Source organism: Myxine glutinosa, chromosome 14 (genome assembly GCF_964187855.1).
Source record: "Myxine glutinosa chromosome 14, kmMyxGlut1.1, whole genome shotgun sequence".
NCBI classification, from domain to species: Eukaryota; Metazoa; Chordata; class Myxini; order Myxiniformes; family Myxinidae; genus Myxine; species Myxine glutinosa.
In genome coordinates this window covers 42,523,225-42,546,685 of record NC_136274.1, presented here as the reverse complement: position 1 = coordinate 42,546,685, position 23,461 = coordinate 42,523,225, and the positions used below count along the sequence as shown (strand labels likewise).

The window sequence follows — 23,461 nt, the reverse complement described above, 5'->3', positions numbered from 1 at the left end:
CACACCTCCCAAACTCATTCACACCAAGCACAGAGAGCAGGGATACAATGATTTGCACACCTCCCAAACTCATTCACACCAAGCACAGACAGCAGGGATACAATGATTTGCACACCTCCCAAACTCATTCACACCAAGCACAAAGAGCAGGGATACAATGATTTGCACACCTCCCAAACTCATTCACACCAAGCACAGAGAGCAGGGATACAATGATTTGCACACCTCCCAAACTCATTCACACCAAGCACAGAGAGCAGGGATATGAGGATTTGCACACCTCCAAAACTCATTTACACCAAGCACAGACAGCAGGGATACAATGATTTGCACACCTCCCAAACTCATTCACACCAAGCACAGAGAGCAGGGATATGAGGATTTGCACACCTCCCAAACTCATTCACACCAAGCACAGACAACAGGGATACAATGATTTGCACACCTCACCTCCCAAGCTCATTCACACCAAGCACAGAGAGCAGGGATATGAGGATTTGCACACCTCCAAACTCATTCACACCAAGCACAGAGAGCAGAGATACGAGGATTTGCACACCTCCCAAACTCATTCACACCAAGCACAGAGAGCAGGGATATGAGGATTTGCACACCTCCCAAACTCATTCACACCAAGCACAGAGAGCAGAGATACGAGGATTTGCACACCTCCCAAACTCATTTACACCAAGCACAGACAGCAGGGATACAATGATTTGCACACCTCCCAAACTCATTCACACCAAGCACAGTGAGCAGGGATACAATGATTTGCACACCTCCCAAACTCATTCACACCAAGCACAGACAGCAGGGATACAATGATTTGCACACCTCCCAAACTCATTCACACCAAGCACAGAGAGCAGGGATACAATGATTTGCACACCTCCCAAATTCATTCACACCAAGCACAGACAGCAGGGATACAATGATTTGCACACCTCCCAAACTCATTCACACCAAGCACAGACAGCAGGGATACAATGATTTGCACACCTCCCAAACTCATTCACACCAAGCACAGAGAGCAGGGATACAATGATTTGCACACCTCCCAAACTCATTCACACCAAGCACAGACAGCAGGGATACAATGATTTGCACACCTCCCAAACTCATTCACACCAAGCACAGACAGCAGGGATACAATGATTTGCACACCTCCCAAACTCATTTACACCAAGCACAGAGAGCAGGGATACAATGATTTGCACACCTCCCAAACTCATTCACACCAAGCACAGAGAGCAGGGATACGAGGTTTGCACACCTCCCAAACTCATTCACACCAAGCACAGACAGCAGGGATACAATGATTTGCACACCTCCCAAGCTCATTCACACCAAGCACAGAGAACAGGGATACAATGATTTGCACACCTCCAAAACTCATTCACACCAAGCACAGAGAGCAGGGATATGAGGATTTGCACACCTCCCAAACTCATTCACACCAAGCACAGACAGCAGGGATACAATGATTTGCACACCTCCCAAGCTCATTCACACCAAGCACAGACAGCAGGGATACAATGATTTGCACACCTCCCAAACTCATTCACACCAAGCACAGAGAGCAGGCATACAATGATTTGCACACCTCCCAATCTCATTCACACCAAGCACAGAGAGCAGGCATACAATGATTTGCACACCTCCCAAACTCATTCACACCAAGCACAGAGAGCAGGGATACAATGATTTGCACACCTCCCAAGCTCATTCACACCAAGCACAGAGAGCAGGCATACAATGATTTGCGCACCTCCCAAACTCATTCACACCAAGCACAGACAGCAGGGATACAATGATTTGCACACCTCCCAAACTTATTCACACCAAGCACAGACAGCAGGGATGCAATGATTTGCACACCTCCCAAACTCATTCACACCAAGCACAGAGAGCAGGGATACAATGATTTGCACACCTCCCAAACTCATTCACACCAAGCACAGACAGCAGGGATACAATGATTTGCACACCTCCCAAACTCATTCACACCAAGCACAGACAGCAGGGATACAATGATTTGCACACCTCCCAAACTCATTCACACCAAGCACAGACAGCAGGGATACAATGATTTGCACACCTCCCAAACTCATTCACACCAAGCACAGACAGCAGGGATACAATGATTTGCACACCTCCCAAACTCATTCACACCAAGCACAGAGAGCAGGGATACAATGATTTGCACACCTCCCAAACTCATTTACACCAAGCACAGAGAGCAGGGATACAATGATTTGCACACCTCCCAAACTCATTCACACCAAGCACAGAGAGCAGGGATACAATGATTTGCACACCTCCCAAACTCATTTACACCAAGCACAGAGAGCAGGGATACAATGATTTGCACACCTCCCAAACTCATTCACACCAAGCACAGAGAGCAGGGATACAATGATTTGCACACCTCCCAAACTCATTCACACCAAGCACAGAGAGCAGGGATACGAGGATTTGCACACCTCCCAAACTCATTCACACCAAGCACAGAGAGCAGGGATAGAATGATTTGCACACCTCCCAAACTCATTCACACCAAGCACAGAGAGCAGGGATACGAGGATTTGCACACCTCCCAAACTCATTCACACCAAGCACAGAGAGCAGGGATACAATGATTTGCACACCTCCCAAACTCATTCACACAAAGCACAGAGAGCAGGGATACAATGATTTGCACACCTCCCAAACTCATTTACACCAAGCACAGAGAGCAGGGATATGAGGATTTGCACACCTCCCAAACTCATTCACACCAAGCACAGAGAGCAGGGATAGAATGATTTGCACACCTCCCAAACTCATTCACACCAAGCACAGAGAGCAGGGATAGAATGATTTGCACACCTCCCAAACTCATTTACACCAAGCACAGAGAGCAGGGATACAATGATTTGCACACCTCCCAAACTCATTCACACCAAGCACAGAGAGCAGGGATACAATGATTTGCACACCTCCCAAACTCATTCACACCAAGCACAGAGAGCAGGGATACAATGATTTGCACACCTCCCAAACTCATTCACACCAAGCACAGAGAGCAGGGATACAATGATTTGCACACCTCCCAAACTCATTCACACCAAGCACAGACAGCAGGGATACAATGATTTGCACACCTCCCAAACTCATTCACACCAAGCACAGAGAGCAGGGATATGAGGATTTGCACACCTCCAAACTCATTCACACCAAGCACAGAGAGCAGAGATACGAGGATTTGCACACCTCCCAAACTCATTCACACCAAGCACAGAGAGCAGGGATATGAGGATTTGCACACCTCCCAAACTCATTCACACCAAGCACAGAGAGCAGAGATACGAGGATTTGCACACCTCCCAAACTCATTTACACCAAGCACAGACAGCAGGGATACAATGATTTGCACACCTCCCAAACTCATTCACACCAAGCACAGTGAGCAGGGATACAATGATTTGCACACCTCCCAAACTCATTCACACCAAGCACAGACAGCAGGGATACAATGATTTGCACACCTCCCAAACTCATTCACACCAAGCACAGAGAGCAGGGATACAATGATTTGCACACCTCCCAAATTCATTCACACCAAGCACAGACAGCAGGGATACAATGATTTGCACACCTCCCAAACTCATTCACACCAAGCACAGACAGCAGGGATACAATGATTTGCACACCTCCCAAACTCATTCACACCAAGCACAGAGAGCAGGGATACAATGATTTGCACACCTCCCAAACTCATTCACACCAAGCACAGACAGCAGGGATACAATGATTTGCACACCTCCCAAACTCATTCACACCAAGCACAGACAGCAGGGATACAATGATTTGCACACCTCCCAAACTCATTTACACCAAGCACAGAGAGCAGGGATACAATGATTTGCACACCTCCCAAACTCATTCACACCAAGCACAGAGAGCAGGGATACGAGGTTTGCACACCTCCCAAACTCATTCACACCAAGCACAGACAGCAGGGATACAATGATTTGCACACCTCCCAAGCTCATTCACACCAAGCACAGAGAACAGGGATACAATGATTTGCACACCTCCAAAACTCATTCACACCAAGCACAGAGAGCAGGGATATGAGGATTTGCACACCTCCCAAACTCATTCACACCAAGCACAGACAGCAGGGATACAATGATTTGCACACCTCCCAAGCTCATTCACACCAAGCACAGACAGCAGGGATACAATGATTTGCACACCTCCCAAACTCATTCACACCAAGCACAGAGAGCAGGCATACAATGATTTGCACACCTCCCAATCTCATTCACACCAAGCACAGAGAGCAGGCATACAATGATTTGCACACCTCCCAAACTCATTCACACCAAGCACAGAGAGCAGGGATACAATGATTTGCACACCTCCCAAGCTCATTCACACCAAGCACAGAGAGCAGGCATACAATGATTTGCGCACCTCCCAAACTCATTCACACCAAGCACAGACAGCAGGGATACAATGATTTGCACACCTCCCAAACTTATTCACACCAAGCACAGACAGCAGGGATGCAATGATTTGCACACCTCCCAAACTCATTCACACCAAGCACAGAGAGCAGGGATACAATGATTTGCACACCTCCCAAACTCATTCACACCAAGCACAGACAGCAGGGATACAATGATTTGCACACCTCCCAAACTCATTCACACCAAGCACAGACAGCAGGGATACAATGATTTGCACACCTCCCAAACTCATTCACACCAAGCACAGACAGCAGGGATACAATGATTTGCACACCTCCCAAACTCATTCACACCAAGCACAGACAGCAGGGATACAATGATTTGCACACCTCCCAAACTCATTCACACCAAGCACAGAGAGCAGGGATACAATGATTTGCACACCTCCCAAACTCATTTACACCAAGCACAGAGAGCAGGGATACAATGATTTGCACACCTCCCAAACTCATTCACACCAAGCACAGAGAGCAGGGATACAATGATTTGCACACCTCCCAAACTCATTTACACCAAGCACAGAGAGCAGGGATACAATGATTTGCACACCTCCCAAACTCATTCACACCAAGCACAGAGAGCAGGGATAGAATGATTTGCACACCTCCCAAACTCATTTACACCAAGCACAGAGAGCAGGGATACAATGATTTGCACACCTCCCAAACTCATTCACACCAAGCACAGAGAGCAGGGATACAATGATTTGCACACCTCCCAAACTCATTCACACCAAGCACAGAGAGCAGGGATACAATGATTTGCACACCTCCCAAACTCATTCACACCAAGCACAGAGAGCAGGGATACAATGATTTGCACACCTCCCAAACTCATTCACACCAAGCACAGACAGCAGGGATACAATGATTTGCACACCTCCCAAACTCATTCACACCAAGCACAGAGAGCAGGGATATGAGGATTTGCACACCTCCAAACTCATTCACACCAAGCACAGAGAGCAGAGATACGAGGATTTGCACACCTCCCAAACTCATTCACACCAAGCACAGAGAGCAGGGATATGAGGATTTGCACACCTCCCAAACTCATTCACACCAAGTACAGAGAGCAGAGATACGAGGATTTGCACACCTCCCAAACTCATTTACACCAAGCACAGACAGCAGGGATACAATGATTTGCACACCTCCCAAACTCATTCACACCAAGCACAGTGAGCAGGGATACAATGATTTGCACACCTCCCAAACTCATTCACACCAAGCACAGACAGCAGGGATACAATGATTTGCACACCTCCCAAACTCATTCACACCAAGCACAGAGAGCAGGGATACAATGATTTGCACACCTCCCAAATTCATTCACACCAAGCACAGACAGCAGGGATACAATGATTTGCACACCTCCCAAACTCATTCACACCAAGCACAGACAGCAGGGATACAATGATTTGCACACCTCCCAAACTCATTCACACCAAGCACAGAGAGCAGGGATACAATGATTTGCACACCTCCCAAACTCATTCACACCAAGCACAGACAGCAGGGATACAATGATTTGCACACCTCCCAAACTCATTCACACCAAGCACAGACAGCAGGGATACAATGATTTGCACACCTCCCAAACTCATTTACACCAAGCACAGAGAGCAGGGATACAATGATTTGCACACCTCCCAAACTCATTCACACCAAGCACAGAGAGCAGGGATACGAGGTTTGCACACCTCCCAAACTCATTCACACCAAGCACAGACAGCAGGGATACAATGATTTGCACACCTCCCAAGCTCATTCACACCAAGCACAGAGAACAGGGATACAATGATTTGCACACCTCCAAAACTCATTCACACCAAGCACAGAGAGCAGGGATATGAGGATTTGCACACCTCCCAAACTCATTCACACCAAGCACAGACAGCAGGGATACAATGATTTGCACACCTCCCAAGCTCATTCACACCAAGCACAGACAGCAGGGATACAATGATTTGCACACCTCCCAAACTCATTCACACCAAGCACAGAGAGCAGGCATACAATGATTTGCACACCTCCCAATCTCATTCACACCAAGCACAGAGAGCAGGCATACAATGATTTGCACACCTCCCAAACTCATTCACACCAAGCACAGAGAGCAGGGATACAATGATTTGCACACCTCCCAAGCTCATTCACACCAAGCACAGAGAGCAGGCATACAATGATTTGCGCACCTCCCAAACTCATTCACACCAAGCACAGACAGCAGGGATACAATGATTTGCACACCTCCCAAACTCATTCACACCAAGCACAGACAGCAGGGATGCAATGATTTGCACACCTCCCAAACTCATTCACACCAAGCACAGAGAGCAGGGATACAATGATTTGCACACCTCCCAAACTCATTCACACCAAGCACAGACAGCAGGGATACAATGATTTGCACACCTCCCAAACTCATTCACACCAAGCACAGACAGCAGGGATACAATGATTTGCACACCTCCCAAACTCATTCACACCAAGCACAGACAGCAGGGATACAATGATTTGCACACCTCCCAAACTCATTCACACCAAGCACAGACAGCAGGGATACAATGATTTGCACACCTCCCAAACTCATTCACACCAAGCACAGAGAGCAGGGATACAATGATTTGCACACCTCCCAAACTCATTTACACCAAGCACAGAGAGCAGGGATACAATGATTTGCACACCTCCCAAACTCATTCACACCAAGCACAGAGAGCAGGGATACAATGATTTGCACACCTCCCAAACTCATTTACACCAAGCACAGAGAGCAGGGATACAATGATTTGCACACCTCCCAAACTCATTCACACCAAGCACAGAGAGCAGGGATACAATGATTTGCACACCTCCCAAACTCATTCACACCAAGCACAGAGAGCAGGGATACGAGGATTTGCACACCTCCCAAACTCATTCACACCAAGCACAGAGAGCAGGGATAGAATGATTTGCACACCTCCCAAACTCATTCACACCAAGCACAGAGAGCAGGGATACGAGGATTTGCACACCTCCCAAACTCATTCACACCAAGCACAGAGAGCAGGGATACAATGATTTGCACACCTCCCAAACTCATTCACACAAAGCACAGAGAGCAGGGATACAATGATTTGCACACCTCCCAAACTCATTTACACCAAGCACAGAGAGCAGGGATATGAGGATTTGCACACCTCCCAAACTCATTCACACCAAGCACAGAGAGCAGGGATACAATGATTTGCACACCTCCCAAACTCATTCACACCAAGCACAGAGAGCAGGGATACGAGGATTTGCACACCTCCCAAACTCATTCACACCAAGCACAGAGAGCAGGGATACGGCCTGGGTTTAAGGAATATGGAATGTTAGATCAATGGTAGACCCTGAAGGATCAGTAGAAAGAACAAGACAGGGCATGGATACTGGGAAAGCAGATGGTCGGAAGGTCGACCTGATTATGCGTGAATTGGGCAGGTATAGCATGACAGTGGCTGCATTGCAGGAAACCAAGACGCTTGGGAAAGCAGTGCACCAGGTCGGGAGGGAAGAGTGTTTTGCTGGCAGCAGGTCGCCTATCCCAGGACATGGAGAGTCGAGTTAGAAGGGAGAGGGAGCAGCCATAGTGTTGTCTGGACCAGCTTTCCAGGCGTGGATAATAGCAGGCAAGCAAAGCAGTGGAAAACTTGGAGTCCTGTCTGGATGCTTACAAGCATGCTTACTAACAAACAAACAGACAGGAGTAAAACAGACCACATTGAAGTGCTCGCATGTTATGCCCTGACCCATGCAGCAGGCCGAGGAGAGAAAAACGAGGTTTTCACTGACCAATACCTTCTCATGAGCCATGCATCCTACTTGAAGACCTCAATGCCCGTGTGGATTCTCGGGATGACACAGATGACCCGAGGGATAGAGTTTGAGGGCCACATGGATACGGAGAGTTAAATGACGCAGGAAAAGAGCTGCTGACGTTCCTATCAGCCATCAAGGCTACTGTATAACACTTGGTTTTCAAAAATCGACATCCATAAAAAACGTGTCTCATTTCTGGTCTTGTAGCCTCTGCCCTCTCCATGCTCTGTAACCCGCCACCCCCCATCCCCCTCCAATATATCTGCAAGAAGCACGCGATCCACCAGCAACCCCCTCCTCGTGAAACTGCCTCAATCCAGAACCACTGCTCATCTCCACTCATTTATTCCTCTGTTTCCTGCCTGTGGAACCACCATCCATACTTTCTTCAATCTCATTCTTCCCTCCGGGTTTTCAAGACAGCTGTTCACCACCATCTCAGGTCGTCGCCATCCACACATCCAAAGCCATGATATTTTCTACACCTGTTAGACCACCTCAACCCCTCCCAAAAAATTGCTTACGTATTCATCTTATCCACCCCTTGCGCTCTCCCCAGCCCTCATCATTACCTGCATCCCTTGTTTGTCTGTCTCCATCTACCTTCTCCCTCCGTCCTGCTGTTGGTGTTTCCATGGGATACCATGACCTCACAAGGGATGGATAGACTAGATAGGCGAGGACCTCAATGTTGTGGGGATATCGGAGAGAGAATGGTGCGAGAAGTGCTCACACAAGAAGACGAGTCGTCAGGATACATACTGCAGGGGGCTTAAAGACCTGGACAGCCAAACTAAGATGGAGCATTGTTAGTTGTGCGGAAGAAGCTTCCGACAAGCGGGGGGGATAAGGCAAGGCACAAATGCATTGCTGAATGCCAGTAACCAGTCTGCGAACACCATGCAGCTGTGCAACACCCTATTGGCTGTTGCTGGGTTTGCAGCCAGGGAAGACCGATAGCCCATCGGTGTTGTACTCATGATGCTCCTAACACCAGCAGATTTTTTTTTTTTTTTTTTTTTTTTTGTATACAAGATCGAGGCTCGTGAAGGAGCGAACATTTATCACACAGAAAGACAAACCGACACATAACCGACAAACCGACACATAAAACAAAAAGCATCGGGAGCGGTAGACAAGATGGGGAGAGAGGGGGAAGGACACAAACACAACATTTGAGAGCAGGAACCGAGAGACATGGAGACATCGAGAGATCTGTGGGAGGGAGAGGGCTTTGGGGGGGAGGCATGGGAAAGGGGGTGGGAGAGGCATAAAACATATGGACACTGCCAGGACTACCAGGAAAGAAGTTGGAATTACAAACAAGGTGGATCTGGGGTGAATTAGTGGGGGTAGAAAAGATCAAGGTTTTGGATGGGGGAAGATAAGAGATGGTGGTGAACAGCTGTTTTAAAGACCTGGAGGGAGGAGTGGGATTGAAGGGAGTGTGGGAGTTTGTTCCAGAGGCGGGAGAAAAGAGGAATGAAGGAGTGAAGGTGAGCAGAGAGCCGAGATTTTGGCAGTTTAATCATCAGAGGCTTGCTGGCAGATCTTGTGCGACCTGTAGGAATATTTGGGGGACAGAGCACAGAGAGAGCTGGGGGAGCAAGGCCGGAGAGGAGTCGGTAGAAGACAGAAAGACCACCTACCTGCCTGCGGTGAGTGAAAGGCCCTCAGAGATAGCTTCATCGCGGGAGATTCCAATGATTCTGAAAGCTTTGGTTTCAACAGCGTGAAGCCGAGCTAGGTGTGAGGCAGGAGCACCAGCCCATAGGGGAGAACAGTATTCCATTGAGTTGCGGATGAAAGCCTTGTATGTGGTGAGGAGCTCAGGTGTGCCTAGGAAGGACTTCGCACGACGGAGGATGCCCAGTCGGCGACTGGCTTTGCAGGCCAGCTTGGAAATGTGGTTTTCCCAAGAAAGATCATGGCAGATAGTGAGACCCAAAAGCTTGAGCGACAGAACTTCTTGGAGAGGATTGTTGAGAAAGTAGATGGGAGGGTTGTCCAGTCGATCTTTTCGGAGAGACATAGTAAGAGTGTGAGATTTGTCAGGATTGAAAGACATGTTCCACTTGTTTGACCAGTCTGTGATTTTGTCCAGGTCTTCAGAGAGTGAGGAGGCTGCAGACTGCCGATCTGAGGGAAGAGGCATGGAGCGGCAGAGAGTGGAGTCGTCAGCAAAGAGATAGAGAGGATTTTCCAGAGAGTCGGAGAGATCATTGATAAAGACCAGAAAAAGCACAGGGCCCAGCACACTGCCTTGGGGAACACCAGCCTGAACAGGAAGGGGAGATGAGAGAAATCCATTCAGGGCCACACGTTGACTACGACCAGAGAGGAAGTCCGCAAGCCATGCATGGAGATTTCCATGGATACCATAGGAGTAGAGTTTGGTGAGCAGAGCTGGGTGCCAGACCGTATCGAAGGCACGTGATATGTCGAGGGAGACAGCTCTGATTTCCTGTTTGGCATTGAGGACGTCCATCCATTGTTGAGACAGGAGAAGCAGCATGTCCAGAGTAGAGTGACCTGGTCTGAATCCAAATTGATGATCAGAGATCAAGCCATTGGAGAAGAGGAAAGATTTCATATCCGAAGCAATGATGGATTCCATGACTTTGCTGATAATTGGGAGCAGGCTGATTGGTCTGTAGTTAAAAGGATCTGTTTTTGCACCTTTTTTGTGTAAAGCGGTAATGTTTGCTGATTTCCAGGATGCTGGCAGATGACCTTGAGCAAAAGATAGGGTGAAAAGAACAGAGAGAGGGTGAGATAGAGCGGCAGAGCAGGATTTTAGGACCCGTGGGCTGATGCCGTCTGGTCCAGTTGCAGAATCAGAGTCGAGGTTAGACAAAAACTCCTCCACCTTGTCAGGAGAGAAGGACACAGAGTCCAGGAGCAGTTGGGTTCGACTGGGAAAGGTGGGAACAGAGAGAGATGGGTTTGGGACGAAAGATTTTGAGGCAAACACAGAGTTGAGGCATTCGGCTTTGTCACGTGTGATGTCAACTGTGTGGCCATTTGAGGTAAGGGAGGGGATGGAGGGGGAACAAACACCAGAAACGGATTTGACCAGACGCCACCAGGATTTGGAGGAAGGAGACAGGTTTGAGAGTTCGTTCTTGAGTGAGGAGAGATAGTGCTTCCTGGCACTCCTGAGGGTAGACACACACTTGTTCCGAGCTTGGTGGAAGGAACTGAGATTGCCTTCAGTTGGATTAGCCTTCCAAGAGGCAAAGGCAAGTTGTTTCAGGGCAACTGCCTCACCACAAGATTCGTTGTACCATGGACGGGAGGAAGGGTAAGACAACTGAAGACGAGATGGGATAAATCTGTGCATGAGAGAGATCAGTTTGCTTTGGAAGAATTCCCAGGAAGAATTGATGTCAGAGGCAGTGGAGATGGGAGACCAATCCAGACGATTGATGGCTGCTTGAAGCCCGTCCCAGTCGGCCTGAGTGAAATGCCAGACTCTTCGATGCTGAGGAGGCTCTCTGAGAATGGCCAGAGAGATGTCCACTTTGACAAGCACATGATCAGAAGAACCGATTGGAGCAGAGAAGAGCAGCAGACATTAACAGGGAAGTTTGTCATAACCAAGTCTAGAAGAGAAGAAACTCCATTGGCTGAGATCCGGGTCGGGAAATTGACAGATTGTGTCAATCCCAGTGAGTCACAGAAGTCCTTTGCTGAGGTGCCATGACTGGTGAGAGAGGAATTCACACCCAACCGGGTGCCATGATGACAGTTGAAGTCACCACATATGAGGAAGAGAGAGTTGGGATGAGTGGATAGAAGTTGGTCCATGTTGTCAGAGAGTGAAATGTAAATTGAGTCATCACTGTTTGGGGGACGGTACAGAACACATATGAACAAAAGGTGGGAGCGGAGAGGAAGCCGTAGCCAGAGGTACTCCTGGGGGTGAGGAGGAGAGAGGGCAATGCAAGGAGAGTGAGGAAGAGAGTTTTTGATAAAGATAGCCACCCCACCACCAGGACGAGGCTCAGGTCTATCATACCAGAAGAGGGAGTAACCAGGAAGAGATATTGAGGAATCAGAGACATCTTGAAGGAGGAAAGTCTCTGTTAAGCAGATCAAGTCTGGATTGTCAGAAGCAACCTGTATGGAGAGATCAGTCAGGTTTGAGCGAAGGCCCCGGATGTTTGAGGTCCATACCGTTAAAGAAGAGAGAGGGGGAGCATCGGGTACAGGACAGGGGAGGGGAGGAGTAGGGTAAGATGAAGGATGAGAGGGGGAGGTAGGGAGAGCAGTTGATAGTGTGTCAGAGATTACAGAAGAGTTCCAAGAAAGGGAAGGATGAGGAGGATGAAAGGTTTGGTGGTGAAGGGATGAGGCAGAGTGAGGGGTTGTTTGAGGGGGGGCATGGGACAGTAGAAGGTTGGGGGGGGTGGATGCATGAGATAGAAGGGAGACGAGGTGGGGAGGAGGCAACTTTGAGGAGGGGGGAGGAGAGAGAATTTGAGAGGAATGGTATGGGGGGAGATTTGAATGGGAGGATTTGGGGGGGAGTTTTGAAGGGGAGGAGTGAGGCGGGAGTTTAGGAGGGGAGGGGCAAGGGGGGAGTTTAGGAGGGGAGGGGCAAGGGGGGATTCAACCACAATGCCAAATATACAACACAAAGAGCAAGACAGAACTTACCTCAAAATCAAATTCAGTGTCAAGGGTGTCTGCGCTCGTTCCAGTCCAGTGTATGACGTGTGAGAGATGGTTCTTTAGTAAAGGAGGTCTATCTGTGCGGAAGTGCGAACCTAACAAGAACCCATGATACCCGTATCCATGTCTTTCCATTGTTCGTCTGGCAAAACATGGTGGTGGATGTGTGTGTGTGTGTGTGTGAGTTTGTGTGTGTGTGAGTTTGTGTGTGTGTGTGTGTGTGTGTGTGTGTGAGTGAGTTTGTGTGTGTGTGTGTGTGTGTGTGTGTGTGTGTGTGTGTGTGTGTGTGTGTGTGCGTGTGTGTGAGTTTGTGTGAGTTTCTGTGTGTGAGTTTCTGTGTGTGAGATTCTGTGTATGTGTGTGTGTGTGTGTGTGTGTGTGTGTGAGTTTGGGTGTGTGTATGTGAGTGCGTGTGTGTGTGTGTGTGTGTGTGTGTGTGTGTGAGAGAGAGAGAGAGTTTGTGTTTGTTTGTGTGTGTGTGTGTGTGTGTGTGAGAGTTTGTGTGTGTGTGTGTGTGTGTGTGTGTGTGTGCGTGAGTTTGTGTGTGTGTGTGTGTGCGTGTGTGTGAGTTTGTGTGATGTTCTGTGTGTGTGTGTGTGTGAGTTTGTGTGTGTGTGTGTGAGAGAGTTTGTGTGGGTTTGTGTGGGTTCGTGTGTGTGTGTGTGTGTGTGTGTGTGTGTGTGTGTGTGTGTGTGTGTGTGTGTTTGTGTGAGTTTCTGTGTGTGTGTGTGAGTTTGTGTGTGTGTCTGTGTGTGTGAGTTTGTATGAGTTTCTGTGTGTGTATGAGTGTGAGTTTCTGTGTGTGTGTGTGTGTGTGAGTCTGTGTGTGTGTGTGTGTGTGTGTGTGTGTGTGTGTGTGTGTGTGTGTGTGTGTGTGTGTGTGTGCGTGTGTGAGTTTGTACGAGTTTCTGTGTGTGTATGAGTGTGAGTTTCTGTGTGTGTGTGTGTGTGTGTGAGAGTTTGTGTGTGTGTGTGTGTGTGTGTGTGAGTTTGTGTGTGTGTGTGTGTGAGTTTGTGTGTGTGGGTTTGTGTGAGATTCTGTGTGTGTGTGTGTGTGTGTGTGGGTTTGTGTGAGATTGTGTGTGTGTGTGTGTGTGTGTGTGTGTGTGTGTGTGTGTGTGTGTGTGTGTGTGTGTGTGTGTGTGTGTGTGTGTGTGTGTGTGCACCTCCCAAGCTGGTTTTGCAATTATGGGCCATGTACGAATGACGTTAATCAGTACTTTACCCGCAAACTTATCTTCTTCATCCTCCAACTATTGTGCAGATAACATAATTGGCAGAAGTGTTGACGGTGCACCAAAAAGTTGGGATTATTTCCCGAGGTTTGCCACTTTACATTCCTTGATTCTCAGATTTTCCTGCGATTGTCCTCCAGATATGAGTAAGGCGTCTAACATTTCTTCTTCGTCATTGAAATTGAATGCTTTGCTACATGAGGTTCCTCCTTGTGTCAGGACTTTCGTGATTGCTCGAGTTTGTTTTTGAAGCACCGACTCGGCTGTAATCAACCTGAAGCAGATGGCCGGGTAATTTTGGCTCTGGCAGCAGCTCTGTGTGAATTTTCACACGTGGACACGGCATGCTGGCGTCTCGGCCTTGATGAAAATTCTTGGCACTGAAAAATTCTCATTGCGGAGGGGTCAGATGGTTAAAACCAAAACGTCTGGGGTTTGGGTTTGTAGTTTCTTCCTGTATTGTGGATTTGCTTAACTGCATCTTGAGCCTCAAGGGTATCCTCGTAAACTCAATGCTGGCACAATTTGCCAGTCTAAAACCGAAAATGTTATGGACTTGAGTTAAAGTGCACGTTTCATTTCTCTGATATAATCTATCGAGTCGTGTTTCAGAAAAGCTCCGGAGTTCCCTGAGTGCTTCATCGGCGTGTGTGACCCCGGCAGGAAAACATCAACATTGAGCAAGCGGCCCGACTGCTTGTTCAGCACATCATGGCACTGGACCAAGGCAAGGCCGGCCAGCCTAGCGATGCGCACCGCATCCGCCTCGAGTCTCCGCCTGTCCACACACGGCACAGCAAATGCTGCGGAAACTGATACCCGAGTGCGGGGATTCGGGCGTCACTCCGTAACGCACATCTCGCCCCGGTTCGACGTTTGCTCGTCTCCACTCGCCTTTGTTTTCCAAAGCCCCTTGCATGTTGCTGCACCACTTCCAGGCAGACATACATGGCAGGATGCATCATGTACAGCGAAGCACATGCGACAGACAACTCGTGTTTGGGACAGTAAGTTGGACTTTCCCAGACATGAGTCTGTGTACAAGAATATACAATTACACTGCGATGTTATTTTTTAATATAATCATAAAATAATCATTACAACAAAATAAATTATTGTTATTATTGCTACTAACTTGCCTTTTGCAACATAGTGATACTTCCTCTAAATATTCTTCCTTTTATTATTCATTATAATAACTACAATACTGTGGCAAAACAAAACCACATTTTATTACATAGTACATGGATGTGGAGGAGGGTTTGTGGGTGGGGAGGGGAGGAGGGTGGATGTGGATGTGTAGGTGGTGGGGGGATTGGGGAGGGGGGGGGGGGTGTGGGTGGGGAGAGGAGTGGGTGTGTGGGTGGGGAAGGCAGTGGGTGGTGGGGAGAGGAGGGGGGGTGGGTGGGTGTGTGTGGATGGTGTGAGTGGGTGTGTGGGTGATGGGGGGATTGGGGAGGGGAGTGTGTGTGTTTGGTGAGGGGGTGGGTGGTGGGAGATAGGGAAGGGGGGTGTGTGGGTGGCGGGGGGGTTTGGGTGTGTGGGGAAGGCAGTGGGTGTGTGGGTGGGTGGGGGGGGGGGCGGAAGGGGTAGGTGGGTGTTTGGGTGGTGGGGGGAATGGGTGGGTGGGTGTTTGGGTGGCATGGGGAGTGGGTGTGTGGGTGGAGAGGAGGGTGGGTCAGTGGGTTGGTGGGTAGGGAGGTGATTGGGTGTGTGTGTGGGGAAGAGGGTGGTATGTGGGTGTGTGGGTGGGGAAGAGGGTGGTATGTGGGTGTGTGGGTGGGGAAGAGGGTGGTATGTGGGTGTGTGGGTGGGGAAGAGGGTGGTATGTGGGTGTGTGGGTGTGTGGGTGGGGAAGAGGGTGGTAGGTGGGTGTGTGGGTGGGGAACAGGGTGGTGTGTGGGTGGGGAAGAGGGCGGTATGTGGGTGTGTGGGTGGGGAAGGGGAGTGGGTGGGTGTGTGGGTTGAGGAAGAGGGTGGTAGGTGGGTGTGTGTGTGGGGAAAGGAAGGGGTTGAACGGTTTTGACCCTAACATGGACGCTTAGTGTGTATGTTGGGTAGATTAAAAAAAATTGAACCCTTCCGTATAACAGTATTAGAAATGATAAATGCTTTATTTCAGGTGGTCGATCGTACTTTGAAAACTGAACTGTGAAAAAGGTGCTGCATTAGTAGTATCATTACTATTGCTGTTGTTTTTTTTATAATGATACCAAATTTAAAATCAGAATAAAAACGTTTCAACGGAATATTTCTGCAGCGGCCGACAGGCTCGAGCCATCCGTTTTCGCACCGGACGGTAACTTCATGTCACAATGTATGTTAATCGTATTAAATTGGAATAAATCATTTATTCAACAACAATCACTCGTTGTGATCGTATAATTGTAACTTTCAAAGGCGTGCTGATTAATACGGCACTTTCAAAATGATGCAATCCACCACAAAATGCTCATTGCGCATGTGCAAAAACCCCAGGAAGCTGAAGATTTTGGGACAAAATTAAGTATATCATGTGTCTGGGATAAGGATTGTTACTTGGAATGACTCAACAAGCTTCTGAAAGAAGACGAAAATATTTCAAAAAGTACCTGAGAGAAAGGGCTGTGTGCCTCTTCACAATGAAAGACTTGGAGAACTTTCTCACCTTGCCAAAGAGGCACCTGCTCATCCTGCAAACTCCTGACCTTGTGGGCCTGTGCAAGGCCCGAGTGGAAGGACGTGTGTTACACACAACCCCCTGACAGATGACTACCAGTGAATGGACTGTGTATCTGGATTAGGTTCTTCTGAACGCCGATGAGAAGTACATATCTGGGGCTTGTGAATGTGCAGGGTAAGTTTAATGGGATGATATTTATGGCACCTGTGAGTGCCTATAAATATATTTTGTTTTGTTTCGTTCCGGTGTCACAAGAGAAAATATCTGAGATTTTTGCATATGTTGGTAAAAGTTGAAGCTTCCATCCATATCAATGTTTGCGCGTGTGTGTGTGTGTGTTATATCCATGGCCGACGCTAGAATGTACTAACAGTAAATGGTACGGGTCTCGGTAAATGGTACCGACACCTTTAGATCAAGGTTAGGTCTGGAATTCCTATATTTCCGTGAGTCTGATTTGCATCCAGGAACTCAACAATTATGGTTAACTATCCTGAAATTGCCAATATTTCGTCTCAATGCTGAAAATTTTGTTAAAAAGACAATTTGAATTACGCATTTCTTGCTAGCAACGCAAGGTTAAAAGTTCACGGCAAGCAGAACCGAGTCACTGTAAACATACACACAGCGCATGCGGAAAAGGCTTCGTTAGCATTCATAGTCCCATAATCCCTGTGTTCAGCTGTGTTGCTGTGCTCCGGGTTTCTGCGCACAAAATGTGTTTGTGGGAGAAATGAATGAACATTATGGAGGCGAGCAGCACTAAATTCAGCGCCAAAATATAGAATTTCCATTATTTACGCAGGAATCCGGGAAAAGATCCGATCCCGTCCGCAGAGCTTGACCTGCCCCCGCATGAACCTGCACTGTGCCTGGGATTAATCAATGGGGGGGAAAAGGAGATGGATTAATGAGAAATAAAAAAAGGGATATAAAATTGCTTGTTTTCTTGTGACGTCATCGGAGCACGCGCGCAGGGCACCCTGGGACACCTCGGCCATTTTGATACCCTCTCGAACAACGTCGTCAGCGGATTCACATTAAATAGTTTTTGTTCACGACCAGTCATGCCAATTTGCGGCGTATTTCGTTGTTCAAACAGGCCAGGCATTAGGCCAGGAGTCAAGTTTTACAAAACGCCCAAACTTCTACTGAATCAGGGTGAGGAAACAAGAAATTTAAGTGAAGAGAGGCAGCGTTTGTGGAAGGCTGCCATCAATCGCAGTGACATCCAAACAGAATCACAGTGGGATCGCACACCTGTCTGCTCCGAGCATTTTGTTAACAGTAAGTAAGAACATGTTTCATTGTATAACCATACAATTACTATAATCATTAATGATATTGAATACAATACATACATTTGAACAAATGGAGGGCACTTAATCAATCAGGTCCATAACATTAACACAAGCAGCTTTAAAAAATACATGTTTGTTTAATATATTAATACCTTGGATCGAATCAAGTGGACGTCATTCAGTTCTTTGTGTAGGATTTGTCGCACCCATCCATCTTGGTACAACCTGTATGCCTCGAGGGATTTATACTTCTTCAACTCATCTTTGGTATAGGCCGATTTGCTGAACAACAGGTAGTTGATCACGTCGATGTGGGTCACCTGAGGCCACTTGCTTACATTCTTCTCAAATTGATCATTTGATAGACCATAAGGGTCACACCCAATGACAGAAATCTTCTCTTTGTAACGAACAAGAACGTCCGGGGGGAGCGTCTCTTGGTAGCCAAGGTTGGCACTCGCACTGCTACTGCTAGCCATACTCAAGCCTGGATCTACCGTATCCTTACGTACACTCCAAGTCTGTTCTACAGGTAGTTGGTTGCAGGTTGACCCACTGCCCAGGTGTTCACCAGTTCACTGGTCCACGGCAAACTTAAACCGAATGTTCTGTGTTTGTTGGGCAACAATACATAATATAAACTAGATGGCACCACACTCCACATGAACGTGACAGAACAAACAAAATTACTTTATAAAACAGACTTTTTGCGATCCGCATTCACCATAAACCAACGCAACAAATCAATATCAGCGCACACGGACAGATTAGCTTGGGTATCAAAATGGCCGCCGCGCAATGCGAGATGGGTAATTTGTGACGTCAGTGAAAACAAAGGATAAAGTGTCATAATGAGTCATTTGTATTACTAGTACCCCTGCTCACTATGGGATTAATTTTATGCTATTATCATTATTGTTGTTATTACTTTTGTTATTAAAAGCCGCCTTGGAAAAACGCCATGATAAGCTATCTTAACACGGATATACACCTCAACACGCAACCCCTTTGGTGGGGAAAACCCCCCTGGAGAGGGGGTTAAATGAAGTCGCTACAACCTCCATTGTGTGGCCCTTTGTGCTGCTGTCAAGTTTGGATGAGATTGCATAGATAACAACTGAATGGATTGGGGTCAAAATATCAGACAGACAGATGCCAAATATTGTGTATTTCAGTTTGATGATGTGTATCCATGGTGATCATGTGAGGTAGGATTTTGTACTTGATATCATTACATGGTTGACAAGCTGGTAAAGTATCACTGAGCGATTTTAATTTTTTTGTATGTATGTTTTTATGTACTCCCTTCACCAAGTCTTTCCTACACTCATGTTATAAAGGCCGCCATTTTATTAGAGACAGAAGGATGGATTTGATCTGAGCAATCGAACAAGCTCATCTACTCGCCTCTAAGCTGTCTAGCCTGGGTTTGAATCCCAACCTAGCTATAAATATATCACAAGTGGGGTGGTTCATCAATGTGTGTGCCACCCCTCGGATGGACGTTACTAATGGGTGGCACCTAATGTAACAGACAAACCCTGGTGGTATACATTATTTCATTTGGTGAATTCACAGAAGTTACATTTGCTGTTTAATGATATAATTTTACCAATATGAAGATGGAAGTGAAAATTTTAATTGAAGATTTATATTGAGTTATTGAGAGTTTTGAAGATTCATGCATTTTCTTTTTTATTTGAAAAGAATCATCAGATTTGAGAGATCTGAGACGCGCATGGTTGTCCGCACACCTGTTCAAGCTACAATATGTTAAAGAACCTCACATTCGAGGAAGAGATCACATTGTGGAACAACATTTTTCTGATATTCGAAAAACAAAAAGTACAAAATTATTTTTTCCCATAATTGTGACTTGGAATTTTTTATGTCGATTAATGCTACAACACCTCAACCTCAACACGCCAGTTCCAGTTCACTGGTAATTCCCTGCTTGTCGTAAAAAGGCGACAAAAAGGGTTGGCGGCAGGAAGGGCATCCGGCCGTAAAACATTGCTTCAAAAAGGGGACCAAAAAACAACAACAACCACGGTCCCCGAAAAAGGCCAACCCCCGCTTTGCGGGGAAAAATGGCCTCTAAATGTGGTTATTTTATATATTATATAATGCTACAGGTGGGAACACACCAAGTCATTAAGCCTGGTGTTGGCTTAACATCAAAATGAGTATCAGCTTACTGGAAACAGGGGCACTGCATCAGCAGCACAGCGGCACAGTGGTGCTTTCAGAAAATGATGCAACCAGCAGCCATAGGCTGCATACAAAAGCAACAACAACAGGGAGAGTCACTTGATGTTTGTCATAAATCCAAACAATTCTCTCTCCAACTTCTCTGACGTCTGCTCGCCCAGCACGCGGTCACATGCCACACCTCGTGCCTCCACAACAATGGCTGCCTCTCCTCGCCAAAACTGGAGGATAGGAATTCCATACGAGGGTCAGTGCTCTTTTTATCTGACAAATTGTCTTACTTATTTCGGTTTTATCATTGCCTTGTTTTGGGGCCATCTTCAGGTCATATATGCATAAACAAGGTGCAACTTTTGGCTTTGCCATATATATTTATATATGTTACCTTTCCCATCAATCTTCTTCCTTCCTTCTGCTCCCACCTTCCTTTCCCCCATACTTCCGCACTCCTCTACCCTCCCTTTCTCCCATATCCCTCCCCCTTTCCAGTCCTTCTCCAATTCCTTTTTATTCCCTCCTGCCATGCTCGCCCACCCCTAACATCTGCGTATGTAATATGTATATAAACCAGTTGACATTCTTTTCGGCTGACTTACGAAGCCGGTGCTATGAACATCAAGCAATGACATTTCCCTTCACTTTTGATAAAACGAGTTTCCATGTGAATAGGTAAATGTGAACATGAAGTGTGAAACGTGCTGAAAGGTGTTTGGTCAAAGTTCTGTACCACTCAGGTAATGCTGTTGAGTTTCCTTATCTACCTTATTTAAAAGAAGCAAGCATTGTGGATGAAGAAAACATGTAATTGTCTCTAAGGAAACTCAATGGGACCAAGTGATTGTTTAGCTCCTCTCAGGTTCACACAGCATACAGGTGACATGTTCACCTTCGCCAGAGGATAAGGTATTGCATTAGGGTTCGTTTTTTGTTTGTTTGTTTATTTGTCTGTTTGTCCGCACAGAACGTGAGTATGTGTATTAATTACATTGGACCCCAAATACCTTACATAAACCCCTAAGACACTTTAGAACCATTAAACCTGATATAGACCCTCATTATATCCCTATGACCATATAGGCCCCATCACTGCACCCTTTAGACCCCTAAGACCATATAGATCCTGTTCGAACCTTTAGAACCTTAAGACCCTATAATCCCCCTTTGAACCTTTAGAACCCCTAAGACTCTATATACCCCCATTAGACCCTTTAGAACCACTAAGACCCCTTAGACTCCTTTCTACCTTTACGCCTTTAGACCTTCACACCTTTTAGAGCTTTTAATACCCTTTGGACAATTCTGACCGTATAGACCTTAAACTACACCCTTCAGACCCCTTTGACCTTTTAGATACTTTATACATATTCAACCATTTTGCCCCTTTAAACCCATTTGCACCTTTTCAGATCTTTCGACCTTTACAATTTTCGACCTTTACTCTATTTGACCTTTACAACTTTTCAGACATTTGACCTTTACACCTTTACAACCAGACCATTTAGACCTTCCATTTGCAATCAATGACCTTTCATTTATTACACCCTTCCACTTATTTGCCACACAATACACCACACAAAACAAGTCCTGGCTAGGGTCTGCAATCTCTGATTGCTCTTTCTTGTTACGGCAATACTCCATTACCATTGCAAGGAGCAGTACTCCATACCTGCATCAGGTGTGGGCCTCAGGATGTCTACAATCACACTTGGGTGTTGGCATCATCTTCTTTTTCTTTCAGCTTCTCCGATTTTTACTTCGGGTCACCTCAATGCTGGTTGATCACCCTTATCCCATCTCCTCCTGTGAATCACCCATTCCTCTTCCAATCCCACAAAACCTCTAAATCTCCCTCCACCACATCCTTCCATCTGGTCTTGGGCCTTCCTCTTCTCCTTCCTGGCAGTCTCGCCTCCATCAATCATCTGACCACATACTCTCTCTCTCTCTCCTCATCAGATGACCAAACCAATTAAATCTTTTTTTTTTTTTTTTAAATACGACGTCGAGGCTCGTGTAAGAGCTAACACATAAAACACGTAAAAACAGAAACATAAACACACATGAAACATATAAAGGGAGCGGGAGACAAGAGGGGGAGATAGTGGAAAGCAAAAGAACAGTAGAGAACAGGGACATTGGGAGATCTGTGGAATGGAGAGGGCTAGGTACAAAACATGGTACATGGTTTTGTACATGGTACAAAACAAAATGGACACTACTAGAATTTTCAGGAAAGAACGGAGTTTGAAAAAGGTGGATTTGGGGTGTATTAACTACTTTCGGCTACTTTCTTCGATGCTTTCACAATCTTCACCGAATCCCTGATTGACATACCGGTTCCTAATCTTGTCCTTTCTTGTCGCTCCAAACATCTTACTTGCATCCAGTTTCTGTTTCTCTTTCTTTGATGTTGCCCAAGTTTCCGCGCTATATAGCAAAGCCGGTCTGACAACTGTCTTGTAAATTCTTCCTTTCAGTTTCAGCGATACTTTCCTATCACACGACATTCCACTGCATTTCCTCCAATTATTCCAACCAGAACGAATCCGTTGATTAATTTCCATTCCCATATTTCTATCTTCTGTCACCACTGGCCACAGATACATGAAGCTACTCACTTTCTTCAGGTCTTCATTCATAATTTCTACCCTTCCAGCCCAATCCTCTTCCCTAGGCTCAAAATGACAAACCAAATATATTAAGTCTTTAGTCTACTGATCTTCATACCTGGCAGCGCTTTTCTCCATTTCTCCAGATACTCAATCAGTCATATTTTTGTCATCCCTACCACATAGCTCAATTTCATCTGCAAACATCATTGTAGTCAGGGCCCTTAGGGATATTTTGGTTCAAATTCTTCCAAAAGCATCAAATTTGGCGCAGATGTTGCCCATGCCATACTCTTTCGATTTTTGACGGGCGCCAAGGGCGGTATGATCCGGGGACCATACCGGTCCATCCCGCCATGTCACCTGACCTATGACGTCATAATTAGGATATGCATCCA

General features: G+C 46.7%; 1 protein-coding gene across 2 annotated transcripts in view; it reads left to right on the top strand.

Annotated features, from left to right (window-relative positions):
• Nucleotides 1-15,523, top strand: part of RAB38 (RAB38, member RAS oncogene family) — a 37,073-nt gene extending 21,550 nt beyond the window's left edge. The window contains exon 4 of one of the 2 annotated variants that reach the window (XM_068135766.2): nt 14,944-15,523. In XM_068135766.2, the coding sequence (XP_067991867.1) occupies nt 14,944-15,096 (153 nt within the window). In that variant the 3' untranslated portion in view covers nt 15,097-15,523. The remainder of the gene's footprint in view (nt 1-14,943) is intronic. The other variant, XM_068135768.2, reaches the window with a different exon arrangement.
• Nucleotides 15,524-23,461: the final 7,938 nt, after the last annotated feature.